At 41.0% G+C, this 17,335-nt stretch overlaps 1 protein-coding gene across 1 annotated transcript in view; it reads right to left on the bottom strand.

Moving 5' to 3' along the window:
• Positions 1-17,102, bottom strand: part of DCBLD1 (discoidin, CUB and LCCL domain containing 1) — a 37,393-nt gene extending 20,291 nt beyond the window's left edge. Inside the window, exons 1-3 of the mRNA XM_015557786.1 lie at positions 16,893-17,102; positions 4,461-4,595; positions 2,988-3,039 (exon numbers count right to left, since the gene is read on the bottom strand). Of these exons, the coding sequence (XP_015413272.1) occupies positions 2,988-3,039; positions 4,461-4,595; positions 16,893-17,061 (356 nt within the window). The 5' untranslated portion in view covers positions 17,062-17,102. The remainder of the gene's footprint in view (positions 1-2,987; positions 3,040-4,460; positions 4,596-16,892) is intronic.
• Between the last annotated feature and the right edge of the window lie 233 nt (positions 17,103-17,335).

Genomic DNA, 17,335 nt, shown 5'->3' with positions numbered 1-17,335 from the left:
CTGATGCCTGAGCGGTATGTGGAATGAAGTGGGCGGGCATCGGGAGGCCACTATGGCACGGGGCAAGCACTATGGGCAGTCTATCTGAAGTGTACCTGGCGTATAAGACGACCCCCCACTTGGAGGCATATTTTTCAGGGCCAAAAAATCATCTTATACGCCGGCAAATACGGTATTTGTTTTATATACGGATGCATTATATACCCTATTAAAAAATGAGCTTTCCTAATGCATCTTAATTATTTTAAGTCCAAGAAAAAATATTTTTAAAGCAAAATTTCTAAACAGTATATATATATCTATATATATCAGGACCTTGTTTTTATAAAAAGATATTTAAAACATGTAAAAAACATGCTTTTTTATGGATAAAAAGAAGACAAGGAATTAGATCTCTGGATTCTAGTGGGGTTTTGAGAAACTTTCACTTTATGTGTTATTTTACTATGCAATATCTTGATTCACTCTACTAGCACTACCCAATAGAAACATAAAGGAAGCCACATATGTAAATCTAAATATTCTAGTAGCCACATTAAAAAAGTAAAAAGAAAGTTTTCTCATCTGCAATTCCTTCAAGAGTCAACATATGAATAGGCTATGAATGACAGCTCTACATCTATGAAAAGCATGCAAAAAGCAAGTCAAAATATTATAAGAACAATGACAACTTTGAAGATGAAGGCCACATGCCCTTGTTTCTATATATACACTACATCACGATAATGTCTACGTGGTTTGTTTAAAAAGAATGTATCGGCCCAAACAGATTCCAAAATAGCAGTCGCTTTGACTTCATTTCCTCCCAGTTTCCGCCTGCTGACTTAGCAAATTAGCTGAGTAACAACATCTAGTTATCAAAACTGCCCAAATAAATAACTCACAATTCTTTCCCATTGACCTCATGGAGCCCAGCATTGCAGCAGTGATCAAGGAATTAAGAAATGAAAATAATGGGGAATCCTACTACAGGGTTACAGTCCCTTATCCTCACTCTTAGAGGCAGATTATTTCAGAATTCAGACTTTTCTGTTTTTGTTTTTTTTTTGGATTTTAGAAAGTAGGACAATTCCAATGATGTATATTATGTAAGATCCTGTGAGGTCTGCACATATTAATAAAAACATTAAAATCTCTGTGTCAAATACACAAATAGTCATATTAAGTCAAATACAGACTAAGTAGACTCCTTAGTTTTAGTCCAATTTTGCTGTCAAATGAATGTAAGGTCACGTTAATCAGGTATTGCCATCAAGTGAGTTACAAAAATTTTTGACTTTCAAAGCTTTCTGCATTTCACAGGGATTGTGGGCCTTTATTAGTCATTATGCCTCATATTTACCTAACACTGCAAACGTTGGGCTACAACTTGGATCAGCGATTTTCAACCTTTGTCATCTCACGGTACAAAAAAATAATTACAAAAATTCTGCAGCACACCAAAAACAAACAAACAAACAAAACCCCAAACAAACCATATTTTTTTTTACTGATCTGACAAAAAAAATTAAGTTATAATTTTGATTCATTCACACTGGACGGCTATTGTTGTATTGGCTATTGTCATTTTTTAAATTTGACAATGTAAGGGAAAAGAGGTCCGTGCCCCTGACTAAATAGTCAGGTACTGCATGTTTTAAAAATTCTTGCAGCACACCTGTTGAAAACTGCTGGCTTAGATGATCTGGAACCATTATCTCACTCAGTATATTCCCCTCTTTAGGACAGAAAATGATCATTGATGCCCAGAGGCCCTATCACCGCTGGCGCTGTACAGGATCACTGAAAAGATCCAGGGAATGTTGACAAATATCTACATTGGATGAAAGGCAACTTTACAGGGCAGTATTGAATTATTGGTCACTTTTATTTTTTGTGTGTTTTTTTTTCTACCAGACTTAGTATTGATTAACACTAGAGTTGATTCTGCATAGAAAATAATCTCATTTATTAGAGTCTGAGATGATTAGGACCAGGCACTCCTGAGCCTGACTCTGGGTAAACTTAAGTGTGTAATCCTGGGCAAGTTACTGAACTGCTTTGTGCCTCTGTCTTTCGTGTACCACAAAACCTACTTTGTAGGCATGTTGGGACATTCACCTGAGTTACTTTTATGCTAAGTCCAGGCACTAAGTACCTGGGCACTATGAAAGCACTCTGAGGAGTTACAGCTGTTGTTGGCAATGATCTCTAGACCAGTGATTCTCATCTGGGTGTGAATTTTGCCCGCTGAGAGACATCTGGCAATGTCTACCAGAGACATTTCTGGTTATCACACTGGCAGAGGGTAGAGGCCAGGGTTGCTGCTGAACATCCAACAATGCACAGAACTGCTCTTCACAACAAAGAACCATCCGACCCAAGATATCAGTGATGCCAAGGCTGAGAAATCCTGCTCTAGGCTCCTTTACTTTATAGATGAGGGAATGCACATCAAAGAGATCAAGCCATTTTCCCATTAAAGCTGGGATAGAATTTTCATCTCCTACTCTCAGTAGGTTACTCTTTTGTGGGAAAGACAAAATAAACCCTCCAAAAGCAAAGTAACTGACAAAAGTCACTCCCAAATACAGGCCAGGTAAAAAAATGTTGGCTCATTGGTCCTATAGTAGAACTCAGGGGTCAGCAAACTGTGGCTTAAATCCAGCCTGCTGCTTGCTTTTGTAAATAAAGTTTTATTGGAACACAGCCCTCCTCATTTATTTACATCTAGTCTATGGCTGCTTTTGCATTACAACAGTAACAAAACTGTACGACTTCATGCAAAAGAGACTGCATGACCTGTGAAACCTAAAATATTTACCATCTGGTCCTTGGCAAAGAAAGGTTGCTGATCTCTGCTGTATGAGAAACCATTTCAAATATTCCTCATGAGCTGCAACATAGATGATTTTAAAAAAAATACAAACAATATCTGGTTTAATGTCAAGGTAAATAAAATGTTCAGCAACATATGCCTGCAGCACAGCCAGCACACCCATCCTTACCTGTATTCTGTCTCCAAATAATGGTTAGCTCGGTCCAAACACGTTATCAAATCTGTCATAAAGATAATTGTAATTAGCAGACTGAATGGAACTTAAGATACCCATGCTTGAAAGCTTTCTTTTAAAATAAAAAAGATAATTTTTAAAAAGCATTTATTCTTTATCTAATTTATCTATATTTTCCTGTTTAAAAATAAGTAAAAACTGAGCACATCTGTAAAAGTCATCCATAAAAAAAAGTTTAAAAAAAATCTAAATTGTAATCCCTTCACTTTTTATATGGGGAAAGGTCTACAGTGGGGGAAAAACAAACAAAAACTGAACACAGTGTCCTCAGGACTTAACAGTTCCTTCATTTCTCTTTCCTACCACCAATGATGGTTTTTCAGTGGTTGTCCAGTGAGTGACAACAGAATCTATTTCCAACACTGGTTAGTTACTATCCACTGCATGCCTACAAAGATCATGTGTATTAATTCCTTTGGCAGAAGGAAAACAATGTTAAAGCCCATCGTGGTTCATACAGAAGGTTCAGGAACATTGTAATTTAACAATTTAGCTGGAGGCACCTGAGTGACCCAAGAACCAGGTGTTGAATGAAAACACAAATAGCCTCTCAACTCTGATCAGGACCAAGGACTCAACAAGAGGGTGCTCCTTGCGGATGGAACCAAACTAATACTCAACAACAAAGATGCTAAGATACTGTGGATGTTGATGCATTTATGTCAACCTAGAATAGTTTCCAAAACATTCCATACTTGCAATAGTTCTTTCTCTCCTTCATCTTTTCAATAGTTCTTAGGGGGTGAACACTGGCCATGCTGGGGCCTGCCTGGATTGCTCAGATCTGATTGGCTGGGAGGGAAATGAATGGTGCACCCCCTTTCCAGAGTACTTCTGCCAGAGGGGAATGAAAGCAGAAATTCTGGGCACCTCTGTGCCCAGGGCAGACATGGGGTGGGCTGCACGGTAATTCCTCTGGAGTACAAGAGGCCTGGACAGAACCCATGCTTCCCTTCTCTCCTGCTCGTGTGAGCTGCATGGTTAGGGGATTCGGTGATAGTGACTACATCCTGGTCATACTCACACTCCTCCAGCTGCGCTGGTGCACTGGTGTGTGTATGTAAAGGGGTGTGGGTACTTGATAAAATGCTTGTCCCGAGCTAAGAAACAGGCCAGTGGAGGACTCCAGAGAATAGCCAGACCTCAGAAGGGCAACAGTGGCCCCAAAGATGCTCCACCCAAGGCTACAAGGAAAATGAGATCAACTCTCTTATGTCAGCTGATCAATTTAACATGTTCTATAAAAGAGTTCAATTCAGACCCAACTACAGACATTGCATTCCTCTCTTGCCTCACATCTTAATTCTGCATCTGAGTCACAATTCTGTCCAGAGATAGTGATAAGTAGCAAGAGGCATTCTTAGACTGATGACGGGGTACAGATTTGTGTTGATGCTTCCGCTATACCTGGATGGTCGCTGCTGGCATAGGTCAGCAAAAAGCCCCGCCCAGAAGTGTGGGATCCACTTGCAAAGCGAACAGTTACTTCATTTGTGTTCAGCAAGAGTTCTTTGGGAACATTCATAGTTCCACAATAGGGTCCTAAAAATAAAGCACATTTTTGGCACATTTCAAAATTTGGACCAGCACAAAGAATTGGTATATGGCATTTTTCTCTGTTAGTGGTCAAATTTACCAGACAACACAAATGTAAGATTGTAATAATTACTCAACTGGACTTTTGTTTAATACTGAGACTGATAGTGAACCTGATTATACTGACAAGCCAAGGCGGGAAATGGCTAACTTTGGATAAGTAATAGGCTAGAGCTAGTTAACTGTGAACAACCCAAGAGATTGGTTTTGGTAAAAATAAGACTAACAAATAAAAGTCAAAAATTTTATCACAAAAGTGATATTCTCCTAAACTTGCTTAAAGAACTATTTAAATGTTTGTGTCCCCACAAAATTCATATATTGAAATCCTAATATCCCAGTGTGATGGTATTAAGAGGCAGGACTCTGGGAGGTGCTTAGGTCATGAGGGTGAAGCCCCTATGAATGGGATTAGTGCCTTTATAAAGGAGGCCTCAGAGAGCTTGCTTGCCCCTCTACCATGTGAAGACACAGAGAGAAGGCTACAAACCTGGAAGTGGGGCCTTACCAGCCACTATAGTGAATCTGCCTGCACCATGACTCCCAGCCTCCAGACTGTATGAAATAAATGTCTGCTGTTTTTAAGCTATCCAGTCTGAGGTATCTTGTTAACCAACTAAGACAGGTAGTAAAATAAAAATAAAAAATGTTATCACAAAAATGATATCTAGGGGCCTCTTAAATTTGCTCAAAGAAACTAACAAATTTCCTATTTTAAGGAGATTCCAGAATTAAGAGTCTGTCCAATGCATGGCAAACATCATATTCCCATGCAGTTTTTCCTATACACATTGATCTCTCTCTTACCATAGCTTCTGGTTAACCCATATAATTTCTTGTGATTTATAAAATAAAGTTCATAAAAAGCAGAATAGTTTCTGAAGCTTTTTGAAATTCCATAATATAAATTATACAATTAAGAGCATTACACATTGTTTCTAGAATAAGTTGCTTGAAAAGCAATAGGAAACTCAATGAACTTTCAAAGGACACAATTAGATTTGGAGCTAAAAAGGAAACAAAATACCTTCCCAAGACTACTCAAGTTAAAGTTTAGTTGTCATCTTAAAAGTCATGTATGCAAGACACAATAATTTCCTTGAAAATAGGAATTAACAAGCAGATCTAAAAATTTTATTTATTAATGAGAAAGAGAGAGAAAGAGGGAGAGGGAGAGGAAGAGAGAGAGAGAGGGAGAGCGAGAGAGTGAGAGGAGGAGAGGGGGGGGAGAGAGAGAGAGAGAGACTGATTCTTGTATGTACCCTGACAGGGGCTCAAACATACAACCTTGAAGATGAGCTTTTCTTACGAAAGCCTTTCTATGCCCAAATGATATGGTTACTGTTACTGTTCTCCATCCTGACTTGTAAAAAGGGTCTACAACGGTATGTAAACAGCCCCAAAGACAGTATCATTGGAAATTCAAACGTGAGCTTGATAACTCCTATCTTTGACCAGGGTTCTACTCTCCATCCTGGGCTGTGTTCCTGGATTGGTGAACCCGCCTCAGCTCACAGTCGGACTGAAGCCCACCCCTTCTTGACTGGGTCCTAAAACCTTTAGCAGACCTAAGCGCAGGACTCCCAGTTCCGCTTCCCATCTGCGGGTGCTGTGTGTTACGGAGACCTGGACTTGCCATCTCACTCTCCTCACCACTATCTGTGCCTGCAAGGCAGGGTCCATCCACTTTACAGTCTCCAATTCCCTCACACTGGGGCATCGCAGAAAGGTACCTCATCAAGTAGGCTGAAAAACCAAGGAAAAATGAACACTTCTCCCTTTTGTGGAATGTAACTGTAGGCCTGGATTGTGGGAAGAGCTACGGATGATTCAGAATGGAATAGCCCTGTGGCATTTGGCACCTGACATGAGGCCAAGACCTAAGAGACAATGGGCTAATCCCTTGGACAAAAGGAATAAAGGGGCCGGAACCACAGGGCTGACTTCTCTGAGCACAGTAGGCCAGTCCCTCTCAACACATCCCTTGTTTGGGGCCACTGTTCCATGAGCAGCTGAGAGGGGAAACCCTTTATCTTTCCATGTGTGAATAAAAGAAAACTGTCCAACTAGGAAGAATGAACCATCTGCTCACAGCCAAGCCCAGAGCCCTCCATTCTCTGGCAACCGGACAATCCGTGCGACAATTTCTAGTAGAGCTCCATTCTCCAAGGGTCGTCTGCCTAAGTCTCTGGACTTTACAAGGCAGTCACAGGTGGGTTAGTAACTCTTCCAAGTCACTTCAGGAGGGTCTATGCTTTTGAGATCGAAACCGATGGAGCTAAATTATTGTTTCATCTGTGAAAGGGACGCGTCTGAAAATGGATGCATACTGTTAAAAAAAAGAGAGACCCCTCCCCCCGCATAACTACTCTCAGTGGTGAAAAACACGGAGACCAAATGAAAACCCAACTCCTGAGAGATCTGTCCTAAATCAAACGATAAAAATTCCCCCTAAAAACCTTCAACTTTATAAGCACCTTCTGAATGCACTTCTGGCATTTGGCACCTGAAGCACACATTTAATTCCTTATGACAGAAAAGAACATGCCAGTGGGCCTAAAGGACATTCCCGGGAGTGCCATGGCAGAGCCAGCCACGGGCACACTCTCAGCCGCCAGGAAAGTGGCACCCAGCACGGGCCAGATCTGTTCTCAGAGGCAGGCGCGCTGCTGAAACCATCTCCAGAAATGCTGAAGCTGCAAAGGCCATGCCATTGACTCCGGTCCCTTGTCCATTTGTTTTTTTCAGTGCAGTCAAATGGCAAGGTTTGTCCTTGCTGGCTAATTGCAATAGTGTCATTGTACAAAATTACTGAATTTTCAGGGCCATTTTCTTTGAAAAGGAAGGAAATTAACATAAAAAAGGATATTCCTGGACTGTGCCATTAACGCCATTAACACCATGGTCACGTAGGAATGTAAGTGGTGTCCCTGGAGAGCGTTGGTCTCCGGTTCCCAGACAAAAATCAGTGACAGATGATAAATGAACCAGGCGGATTCCTAGACAAAGGTGTGGTTTTCCTTAGGGCCAAGGCATGTCAAGAAGTGCCCTAACACTGGAGCTCACAGCCCACCTAGGCCATTACTTCTCTCCCAACAAAAGAGGGTAATTACTGAAACTAAATCACAGTGCGGTCTCCAGGGAAGTATTTGGGGAAAAGGAGGAGGAGGAGGTCCAAGCCTGTTCTCCTTGAGGCTTATGATTATGTTAATAAGATGTCTAGTGTGGAACATTCTGGCTGATATAAAGTTTTCTATAAGTTTAAAATTCTTCTGAATTCGATCTTGGCACAAAAGGCAAAACCAAATCAAACAAACAAAACAGTCCTTCTCAAGAATATCCACCAAAGTAGCCCCAATCCTAGAGGGGAATGCAATTCTAGGGTGTTTGAGACTCAAAACAACTTTCCATACAAGCTGGAAATTTCTTCAAAGGCTTTTGTTGTCTCTTTAAAAGTCATCAGAATTTTCTGTTCTCCATGATATGACTGGTAGAGACATAACCCATTTGTAATATAGAAGCTGCCAATCTTGTGTTTTTCTTTATTTGGAATTTTCAAAAAAATCAACAGACAACACATAATGTTTGGATCTTAGTGTGGTATGCCAGCTATGTATTATTCTAAAATATTATCACAGAAATCTTGTTGCAATTGTGAGGCAAAACACTAAGTATTATTTCCTACTTTCCCATTTCTCTTGTTCCTAGTGTAATACGAATATTAACAGTTGACTTCACATGGTTTTACTTTTTGAGTCTATGACAATGGTTAAAAGAATATTGGGGGTGGAGGTGGAAGTACAGGAAATGTAAAAGAACAATTCTGGAATTTCCTGGTTTTCCTATAGCGCAAGTCATTTATCAGAACACAACTAATTTGACTGGCTATAATTAGGTTCACTGGCCATGATGCCGCCTTAAGCATTTTGACCAAGTATTTTTAAACCGTAAATTTATATTGATACTCTGTATGGGAGTGATTTTTCAGAAAGTCATTTTACTTCCAGTATATCCCCATGGGGAAGGCCCTCAGAAGTTTCTACTTCTTCCAGCAAATGATAACCAAGAACTACAGCTCAGATCTTATGCACAAGCCCCCGATCAGATTGATGGTTATTGCCACACAAAACTGGGAAGGTTTAAGAGAAGGGTCTCTGAAGTCAGATGCCCAAACTTGAATCCTAGCTCTAGTTAAGAGATCATAAGCATGTCACTTGACCTCTTGAAGCTGCAGTTTCCTTATGTGTGGATGTTACAAACAGATCCTCTCTCCCAGAGGGCTATTGTGAAGGTTAAATTAGTAACTCTAAGGACTAAACCCAGAATATAGTTGAATGCTTAGTCGCAGGCACCGTCTACATTATTTGTAGTCTTTTCTCTATTATAAAGTCCTAAAATTTTATATAAACCAAGTCCTTCTTTCAATGCAGTCAGGATGTTTATAGATAGAGGACTCTTACTGTGAATCTTCTTGTAGTGTGAACAAAACCACATTTTTAAATATGTCTGCCAAAACTGAGCTACATGCAATGTGATTTATTAAAAGTGGACTGAGCATTTTTATTTACAAGACTACGCTATACAATAGGGGAGACTACAAAGATAAACAAAATGCAATTCCTTGCTCAAGGAACCCCTTATCTGGTAGAAAATCTAAAATAATGATCTCAATCTGAGATTGGTGCTCTACTGAAGGCTTAGAAAAACAACACGAGCCCTAGCTGGTTTGGCTAAGTGGATAGAAGGGTATGCGGACTAAAGGGTATGGGTTTGATTCCGGTCAAGGGCAGGTTCCTTGGTTGCAGGCTCCTCCCCGGCCTGGGTCCTGTTTGGAACTCGTGCAGGAGGCAACCAATTGATGTGTCTCTCTCACATCGATGTTTCTCTCTGTCTTTCCCTCTCTCTTCCACTCTCCCTAATAACCAATGGCAAAATATCCTCAGGTGAGGATTAACACACGCACACACACACACACACACACACACACCATGAGCCCCAGAGCCAATGACTAGAGTTGATGGACCTCAAAGAAGGTTCTAGCATGGATAGCACTGGATCTGGTTTGCCTTTAGTGTGTGTGTGTTTGTGTGTGTGTTAGAAGGGGTAGAAGACCAGGGGAGGAAGAAAGAGAAGGACACATAGAGTTACAACATCCACAAATGTCTCAGGGCACGAAACTGTGCGATGTGTTTAGGAAAAGGCACCAAGATGAGGAGACTGAGAGACGAGGTGGAGATGTGGGTGGGGAAGAGAATGAGCTTACCTGAAGGGCAGGCTACCAAGTTCCTGCAGACAATGGGGCACAATTAATAATTTTTAAATTAAGGAAAGAAATTACTGTATTACAATATTTAACAAGATATCCTCAGATGGCCTGGAGGGAATGGACACTGGCAAAAGGAGAAGGAAATCAGAAACAGATGCAAAGACATGGACTGGCGATGGCAGCGAAAATAAAGAAAAAGCCAAGCTGAACATACTAGAGGATATGCATTCTCTGCTCATCTCCAGAGGCTGAATGAAGAAAATCTGTACCTGGAGCTAGTTCTGACTTATGGAACCCCTACCACATGCTTGGAATGATCTAGGCAAATGTGGGCCATCTGGGATGCACCAGGAGGGGTAGGGTAGGGAAGCTGCTGCAGCTCAGCCTTAGCCTGGTGGAAGGAGACTGCCCAGAGTATTGAGAGGGGACCAATGTGTTCTCTGGTCTTAGATATCCAAGTTTACAAAGAGTAAACTGTGTGCAAGACAACAGAGGAGGGGGAGGAAGAGGAGAAGGAGCAGAGGAGGGAGAGGAGTGATGATGATGATGATGGCTAACATACTTCATCCTTATTATGTACCTGGCAAGCATCATTCCTTTAATATCTTTCCCTTCCCTCAGCATTGCCTCTTACAAGCTGTTGTTCTTCCCTTCCCTTCCCTTCCCTTCCCTTCCCTTCCCTTCCCTTCCCTTCCCTTCCCTCCCCTTCCCTCCCCTCCCCTTCCCCTCTCTCTGCCTCAATCATCCATATGTGGTATATACTAGGATTTCACCCATTTTATTTTTATTTATTTTACTTTATTTTATCTTTTCCATCACTGTTTATCCTCTATGCCTCTTCCACCTCCCCCCTCCCCCATTCTAAAGATGAGGAAATGGAGATAAAGATGTAAGTGATTTGCTCAAGGTCAAGCAATTAAAAAAGAAGTGATGAGTCCGTAATGTGAAGCCAGGCAGTCTAATTCCAGAGTCTATTCTCTTAAGCACAAGGAAAACATCTGGACAGAAACAAAACTGTTCATCTCAACGCATCTTGAAATCCAGTCTGACTGTGTTGGTCCATAGGGACCGGGGCGGGGGGCGGGGGAGTCTAGGAGATGCCGTGAGAACAAGGTCTTTCGAGATCCTGAGAAGCCAAGCACCTGGTTCCCACCGAGACTCCTCCAGTAGGTCTTTAGGGATCCAGGACAACACTGAACTCCACCCTCCAGGGGAAAACTGGGACCCAGTCAATCTTCTTGAAATATCAGGAAACAGAAATGACCATTCCTCTGGGGTCCCAAGTAGCAGTGATGACAAAAAAGCAAAAACAAAAACAAAAAAACAAAACAAAACAAAACAACAACAACAACACACACACACACACACACACACACACACCCCTGAATTCAAATCTCAACAGCCTTTGATGTCAGCAAGACTGGAAATGGACCCTTACCAGTGGGCTAGGAAGGGAGGCAGAGTCACTGAAGATTTTTAAAATTGAGAATAATGATCTCCAATATGAATTCACAGCCATTCCTCTTCAGTGTTGTAAATAAAACAATGTTAAATGCTTTTCTCATATTTTAAATGTAGGTACATTGTGTGCACAATGCCTGAGTCAGCACCTATTTTCCCTCCAAATAAAAGATATTTTAATGATTTTTTTTAACTAACCTGAGTCTCAGTACCAAAGCAGCAACCTGAACGGCACTATACAACAATTTCACATTTAAAGAACTGTTCTTTAAATAGACCCCGTGTTTGAATCCTCAAATTCCAGGCTTAAAAGGGAATTTGTTCAATCCTAGATAGCTCTGGCTACCTCAGTCAAGTGCCTGTGGTCTTATGTGTCCAAATATAAGATGAGCGTCTTTTCCAAGACGGTCCTCTAAATACAAGGCGTCACCTTATATTCGAGTCCTTTCAAAGCCTCCGATTACCCTGACTTCTCTGAACAACAGAGACCTGTTTGGGAAAGATGCTGGCAATAACCCCAAGGAGTACAAAAGGGTCCACTTGACAAAGGCAGTGGAGAGGGAAAAAGGACACATATTGCGGATTGAGTTCTTATTCCTGGCGGGATCTCTGACCTCACAATTGCTAGTGTTGGAAATTAATGTAAACAAGACTTTTAAAGATCACTTTGAAAAGAAATAGTGTCGCATTAGCCAAAAATGCACAATCTGAATGTAATCAACCTAAATCAACTGACATTTCTATGAAATAACTGGCTAGAACTCTTTAAAACTGCACAAGAGACAAACAAAGACTAAGGAACCATCTCTGATGAAAGGAGCCTGAGGAGTCCTGACAACTAAATGGTTCGTGATCTGAACTGGATCCCACATAAGAAATGCAACATTAGTCTTCTTTTGAAGGGAGTCTCAGTTACTGCAATTACTTTAGTCTCAAACGAAACCCCAGAAATCCCTTAGTTATAGTGAAAACAATCTCTTCTAAGCCAGTATGATGACACTTAATAATTTTTTTGGCCAGAATATTACCACACATGATCTTGAAAGACAGTGTATGTTTTATATCCAATTTTTGTATAGGTTTACAAGTAAATTTTGTTTTAAAAAAATATTTAAAAACATATTTTGTTATTAAAAAACATTTTTCTAGTGAAGGTTGATACACTTTATCAACTTTGCTGTTTCAAAGGTGTTTGAAAGGGAGAGTCAGTGTCTTAGCTCAGCCATAGATAGATAAGTACATTCTTCTAATTGATGCTCGAATCTGAAATATCAGCCATAATGATAACACATGACAACCAGAATAATAATACCCGCTTCTTGCATGTGTCAGGCCTTTTCACATCAGTGAGATCAAGTGTACCTTTCGCTTGATCACTGTCAAAGCTGGTGTGGGCACACTGCTTACAGTGCATTTTGTTGCCACAGGAGGGTGGATGATAAAAAGCACGCAAAGTATATAAACCAAACTTTTCAAACAATTGGCCTGGGGGTGAGCCATTAAAAAAGAACTGCATAATGATTAAAACTGCAAAACTTCAGCATATTCACAATGATTAACGCAATCACATTCCAAGTAGGTCCATTCTTGGCAGAGCTTACAGACACTAATGCCAGAAAATATTACTCTTTTTCAAAACATTATCTGCATATTCAAAGGTTGCAGAGTGTTGAATCTTAAAATCTCTTGGCCCTGAGTTTTAGTAATAAATTAGTTAGTGAAAAAAACTGAGGGGGATAAACTCAAATTATTCAGCTGTTTTAGCCACGCATGTCATCACGAGAGCCGCCACATTCCAGAATTTCAGGAGGTGTTCAGAACGTAAGATCCCCTCTGCAGCACCTCAGCGGGCACCCCCTCTACCAGACCCAGGAAATGGTACTGTGGGTCCCTGGGACACTGAGCTGACACTAGGGACCTCCCTCTGAAGTCATGCCAGGGCCTGTGGCCACGATAGCTGCGGAGGGGCCTCCCACCCTCCCATAGGATTTTTTAGATTCAATTGTTGATAGATATGTTTTTATTGTTCATATTTTTTTTATCATCTCCTCCTCCTCCTCCTCCTCCTCCTCCTTCATTGTGGATGCCTGCACTCCTCAGGAAAGTTCAAACTGACCAGGAAACTATTATTTTTAATGGATTTTCATTGATTTTTTAGAGAGAGAGGAAGGGAGAGAAACATTGATGAGAGAGAAACATCAATCAGCTGCCTCCTGCACGCCCCCTACTAGGGATCAAGCTCACAACTAAGGCATCTGCTCTGACCGGGAATCAAACCGGTGACCTCTTGGTGCATGGGTCAACATTCAACCACTGAGCCACACCAGGGCATGACCAGGAACTATTTTAACTCTGTTCAAATGTATGTCTAATTAATGGTTTTGGTCCAAGGAAATCTATTTGTTGTTTATTAAGAAACATGTTTATTAAAGAAAGAAGTGAAAATAGAGGACATAAGACCCATAGTCAAACCTTCTAAAGTCCTTGTATTTTGCTATAGTTATGTTCTGACTTATTTTACTCAAAGGGTTTTTTATCATCATAACATTATTGTATATTCATATTTTATCTAACACTATATACTAGTATATCATAAGCAACTTTCTAGATTAACAGTTTTTTAAACAAATAGCTGTTTAATATTCCAAGTAACTGGAACTTGTTTTACTTAACTGGTTCCTTGTCATTAAACTTTATTGATTTACTTTTAAAATCATTTATTTTCTGAGTATCTACTACATTCAAGTCACTGGATTAAATATTACAAATACTACACATACATAAAAAAATTCCTCCTCCCAGAATGCTCTTCAAAACCACAAAAGATTCAAACATATACATGCAACACATATGATATATGCATGTATATACTTGCTACGTGTCCTTAAACCACTTAATTCTTTTCAAATATGCTTATATGATTGAGACATTCTAATTTCCTGTTCATGTATTCTTCTTATTGCTAATTTCTGCTCTCCTTGTCTGCTGGTTTTGCCCTAGCATGACTAATCAGAAAATCTTTAAAGTACCCACAAAAGAAATTCTCAGCATCATTAAATATTCTATCTTAAAAACATGTTCCAAGTATTAACTACACTGTGCTTGAAACAAAATTGCTATATATGTAATACTGGGCTGGTCACCTGAAAAAGGTAATAATTTGTTGGGGTTTTCTTTAGGTAGTGGAACCAAGAGAAAGGAGGGGACATCTGGAGCCACAGGACAGATATAAACCTTTCTTTCTGCCCTATCTAGCTGTGCGATCCTTGGCGTTTTCCTTAAGTGTCACTGTGGTGCAGTTTTGTACAAAGGAGTTAATATTTACCTTGCAGGGTGGATGTAAGGGTGCAGGAAAAATCTATGTAAGGGCCAGGCATGTACCTGGATACAAAAGACGCTGACTATGTTTATGTCTACAATGAGCATATCTTTTGCCTTTATGGGACAAAGAGAAGTGGATACAGAAACATTTTCAAGAGAAAAATTCAGTTACTTGGCTTTACTGCTACAAGTGAGTTTTAATTTATTACTCATTTCCTAGTGCCAGGTCAAAGTCTTCAAAATTTAAGAACCTAGAAATGTGGAGAACAGCACCCAGAGGCCGACCATGACCGCCTTAGGACCTAGCTCCTAATGTGTTGTCGATCCCAGGCTTTTCCTCCTTTCTGTATATTTGTGAGTTTCTACCAGAGGTGACGGGGTGAATTCCCAGTGCGGGAAGGTCACATCCATCTGCAATCCGGCTTTGGGAAGATTTGCCCCCCTTTCTAATTCTTCTCCCTGGGCCTCTGATTTGAAAGGTGAGCAAATGAGTCCTCTGCTGCTCTGCCAGCAGGTGGAATTAACTGCTTGTTTTCAGGAAAAGGAGACGTTCCCGCAGACACACGAGTGTGGGAGGGCAGCTTCAGGCCCGGGAGCACGTTGCCTCGCATTTTACACTGGAGGTCTGACACGCAGTCTTCTCTGAATCCGTATGAAAGCCCTGGCTAGTGAGAGTCCCTGACAATGGCCTCTGTAAGTTAATTCAGATTCGATCACCCACGGTAACGGAGCAGTAAGCTTCCCAGGGACCTTTTGCGTTCCTGGAAGTGCCATTTTCCCGTGTGAGTCAGACTGGAGTTTAAAAAGTGCAAATAATTATATGAAATCGACCATCTTTGTTCTGTCAAAGTGATTCGACCATCATTAAAACAGACATAATATTGTCAGGGCTAAAAAATCTTAGCTGTTTTTCCCCTGATGGGGCCTGGGTAAGCTTAGACCTCTGAGTAGATTCAGGCATGGTCCGTGCCTCTACCTGGGCCCAGGCACCCGCGGTGAGAAAGCAAGTCTAGACTAAATGTAACCACAGCCTGGAAGGCTACGTGTTTGAGAAACTGCCTATGGAACGAGCAGGCGGACAAGACTTTACCTAAAACCTGTATCATTAGCGGAGTTGTGTGCACAGAGAATTTCAGACAATCTGCACTCTCAAAATAACCCGTGGACAAGATTTTGTCTAAACTCAAGCTGTTTCCTTGGCTTTGGGACTGTAAGGTCGTTGTTACGGTGATTTCAGATGCTAACAGCACACCCAGGACACAGGAAGCTTAATTTCCAAAGGTTATTTGGGAAACTGTCCTTTGCAATTGCTGTTCTCCTTACCCAGAAACTCTGACCTCAGACATACGTGCCCAATGCATTCCCTTCTTCATCGGGGTCTCTGCTCAGATGTCCAGTGGTGGGGAAGCCTTCGGACCACCCCATTTGAAGTAGCACAAACAACTCAAAAACAGGCTCCATCTTACCTTAGATTTACAGCGGTTCTCAACCTGTGTCGCGACCCCTTTGGCGGTCGAACGACCCTTTCACAGGGGTCGCCTAAGACCATCCTGCATATCAGATCTTTACATTACGATTCATAACAGTAGCAACATTACAGTTATGAAGTGGCAACGGAAATAATTTTATGGTTGGGGGTCACAACATGAGGAACTGTATTTAAAGGGCCAGAAGGTTGAGAACCACTGCCTTAGAAGGTCTTCTTCTTCTTGTCCTCATGTTTCTTTCTCACAATCACTCACATGATAGATGCATTAGTTTTCCTTCCACCCCTCCCCTCCCCACCAAGGCAAGCTCCATAAAGGAGGAACTCTGTTTTTTTCACTGCTATATCCCAACCAGTTTCTCACAGAGTTCCTGAACCCAGGCTCACTATTCAATAAATATTTGTCACAGGAATGAATGAACCGTAGATGTTTTAGCCAAGAGCCATACATCTCCCATTCTCTTCCCAGCAAGATACAAACTCAAACAAAGCTTCCCGAGACACGCACACCAGGCTAACAGTGACACCTCCTTAGATGTCTTTGTTGCAGCTTATGAAGCAAATGTACCATGTGAGCTACCCCAAGAGTTTGCAAAACTCAAGTTTCTCTTCTAATGTTCCCAGGCTATTTTGTTAAGAAACAGACAGCCCTCTTCCCCCAAATTGCAAATGTTTCCATGCACACAGACACCCCGGTCTCTTTCCTTACCATACTGATTGGAATTGCTGGTGAAGAGCAGGTAGTCAGAAGCACAGGTCTGGGACTCAATATCCAAATCTCCTAACCTCAGAACCAACCTCTTCCCCTTCGGCACTGTGATTGTCCTCTCACACGTCGTGTGATTGGGGTAAGTCCGTGGATAATTCTTGGATGCCATGGTGCCACTGTCCTTATAGGACACTATGTGCCCACAGCCATCGCCTGTTAAAGAAAAAGGATTTAAGAAGTAAAATTAATTGTTCCAGAGAACTGAGAATCCAGTACAATTCCCTACTCATGTATTTTCTTCCTTCTTTGAAAGGAAGATTAAATTATTACGCAATATGTATTGTTTCACATTAGTTCATCTCTTGTTTCCCAGTTTAATCTTTTGAAGAGTTAATCAAAATGTTTCATATTAGAATAGAAAGCCATCACTAGCAAACACATCA

This window comes from Myotis davidii, unplaced genomic scaffold, assembly GCF_000327345.1.
Source record: "Myotis davidii unplaced genomic scaffold, ASM32734v1 scaffold147, whole genome shotgun sequence".
NCBI lineage: Eukaryota > Metazoa > Chordata > Mammalia > Chiroptera > Vespertilionidae > Myotis > Myotis davidii.
This window is presented reverse-complemented; position numbering and strand designations above follow the sequence as displayed.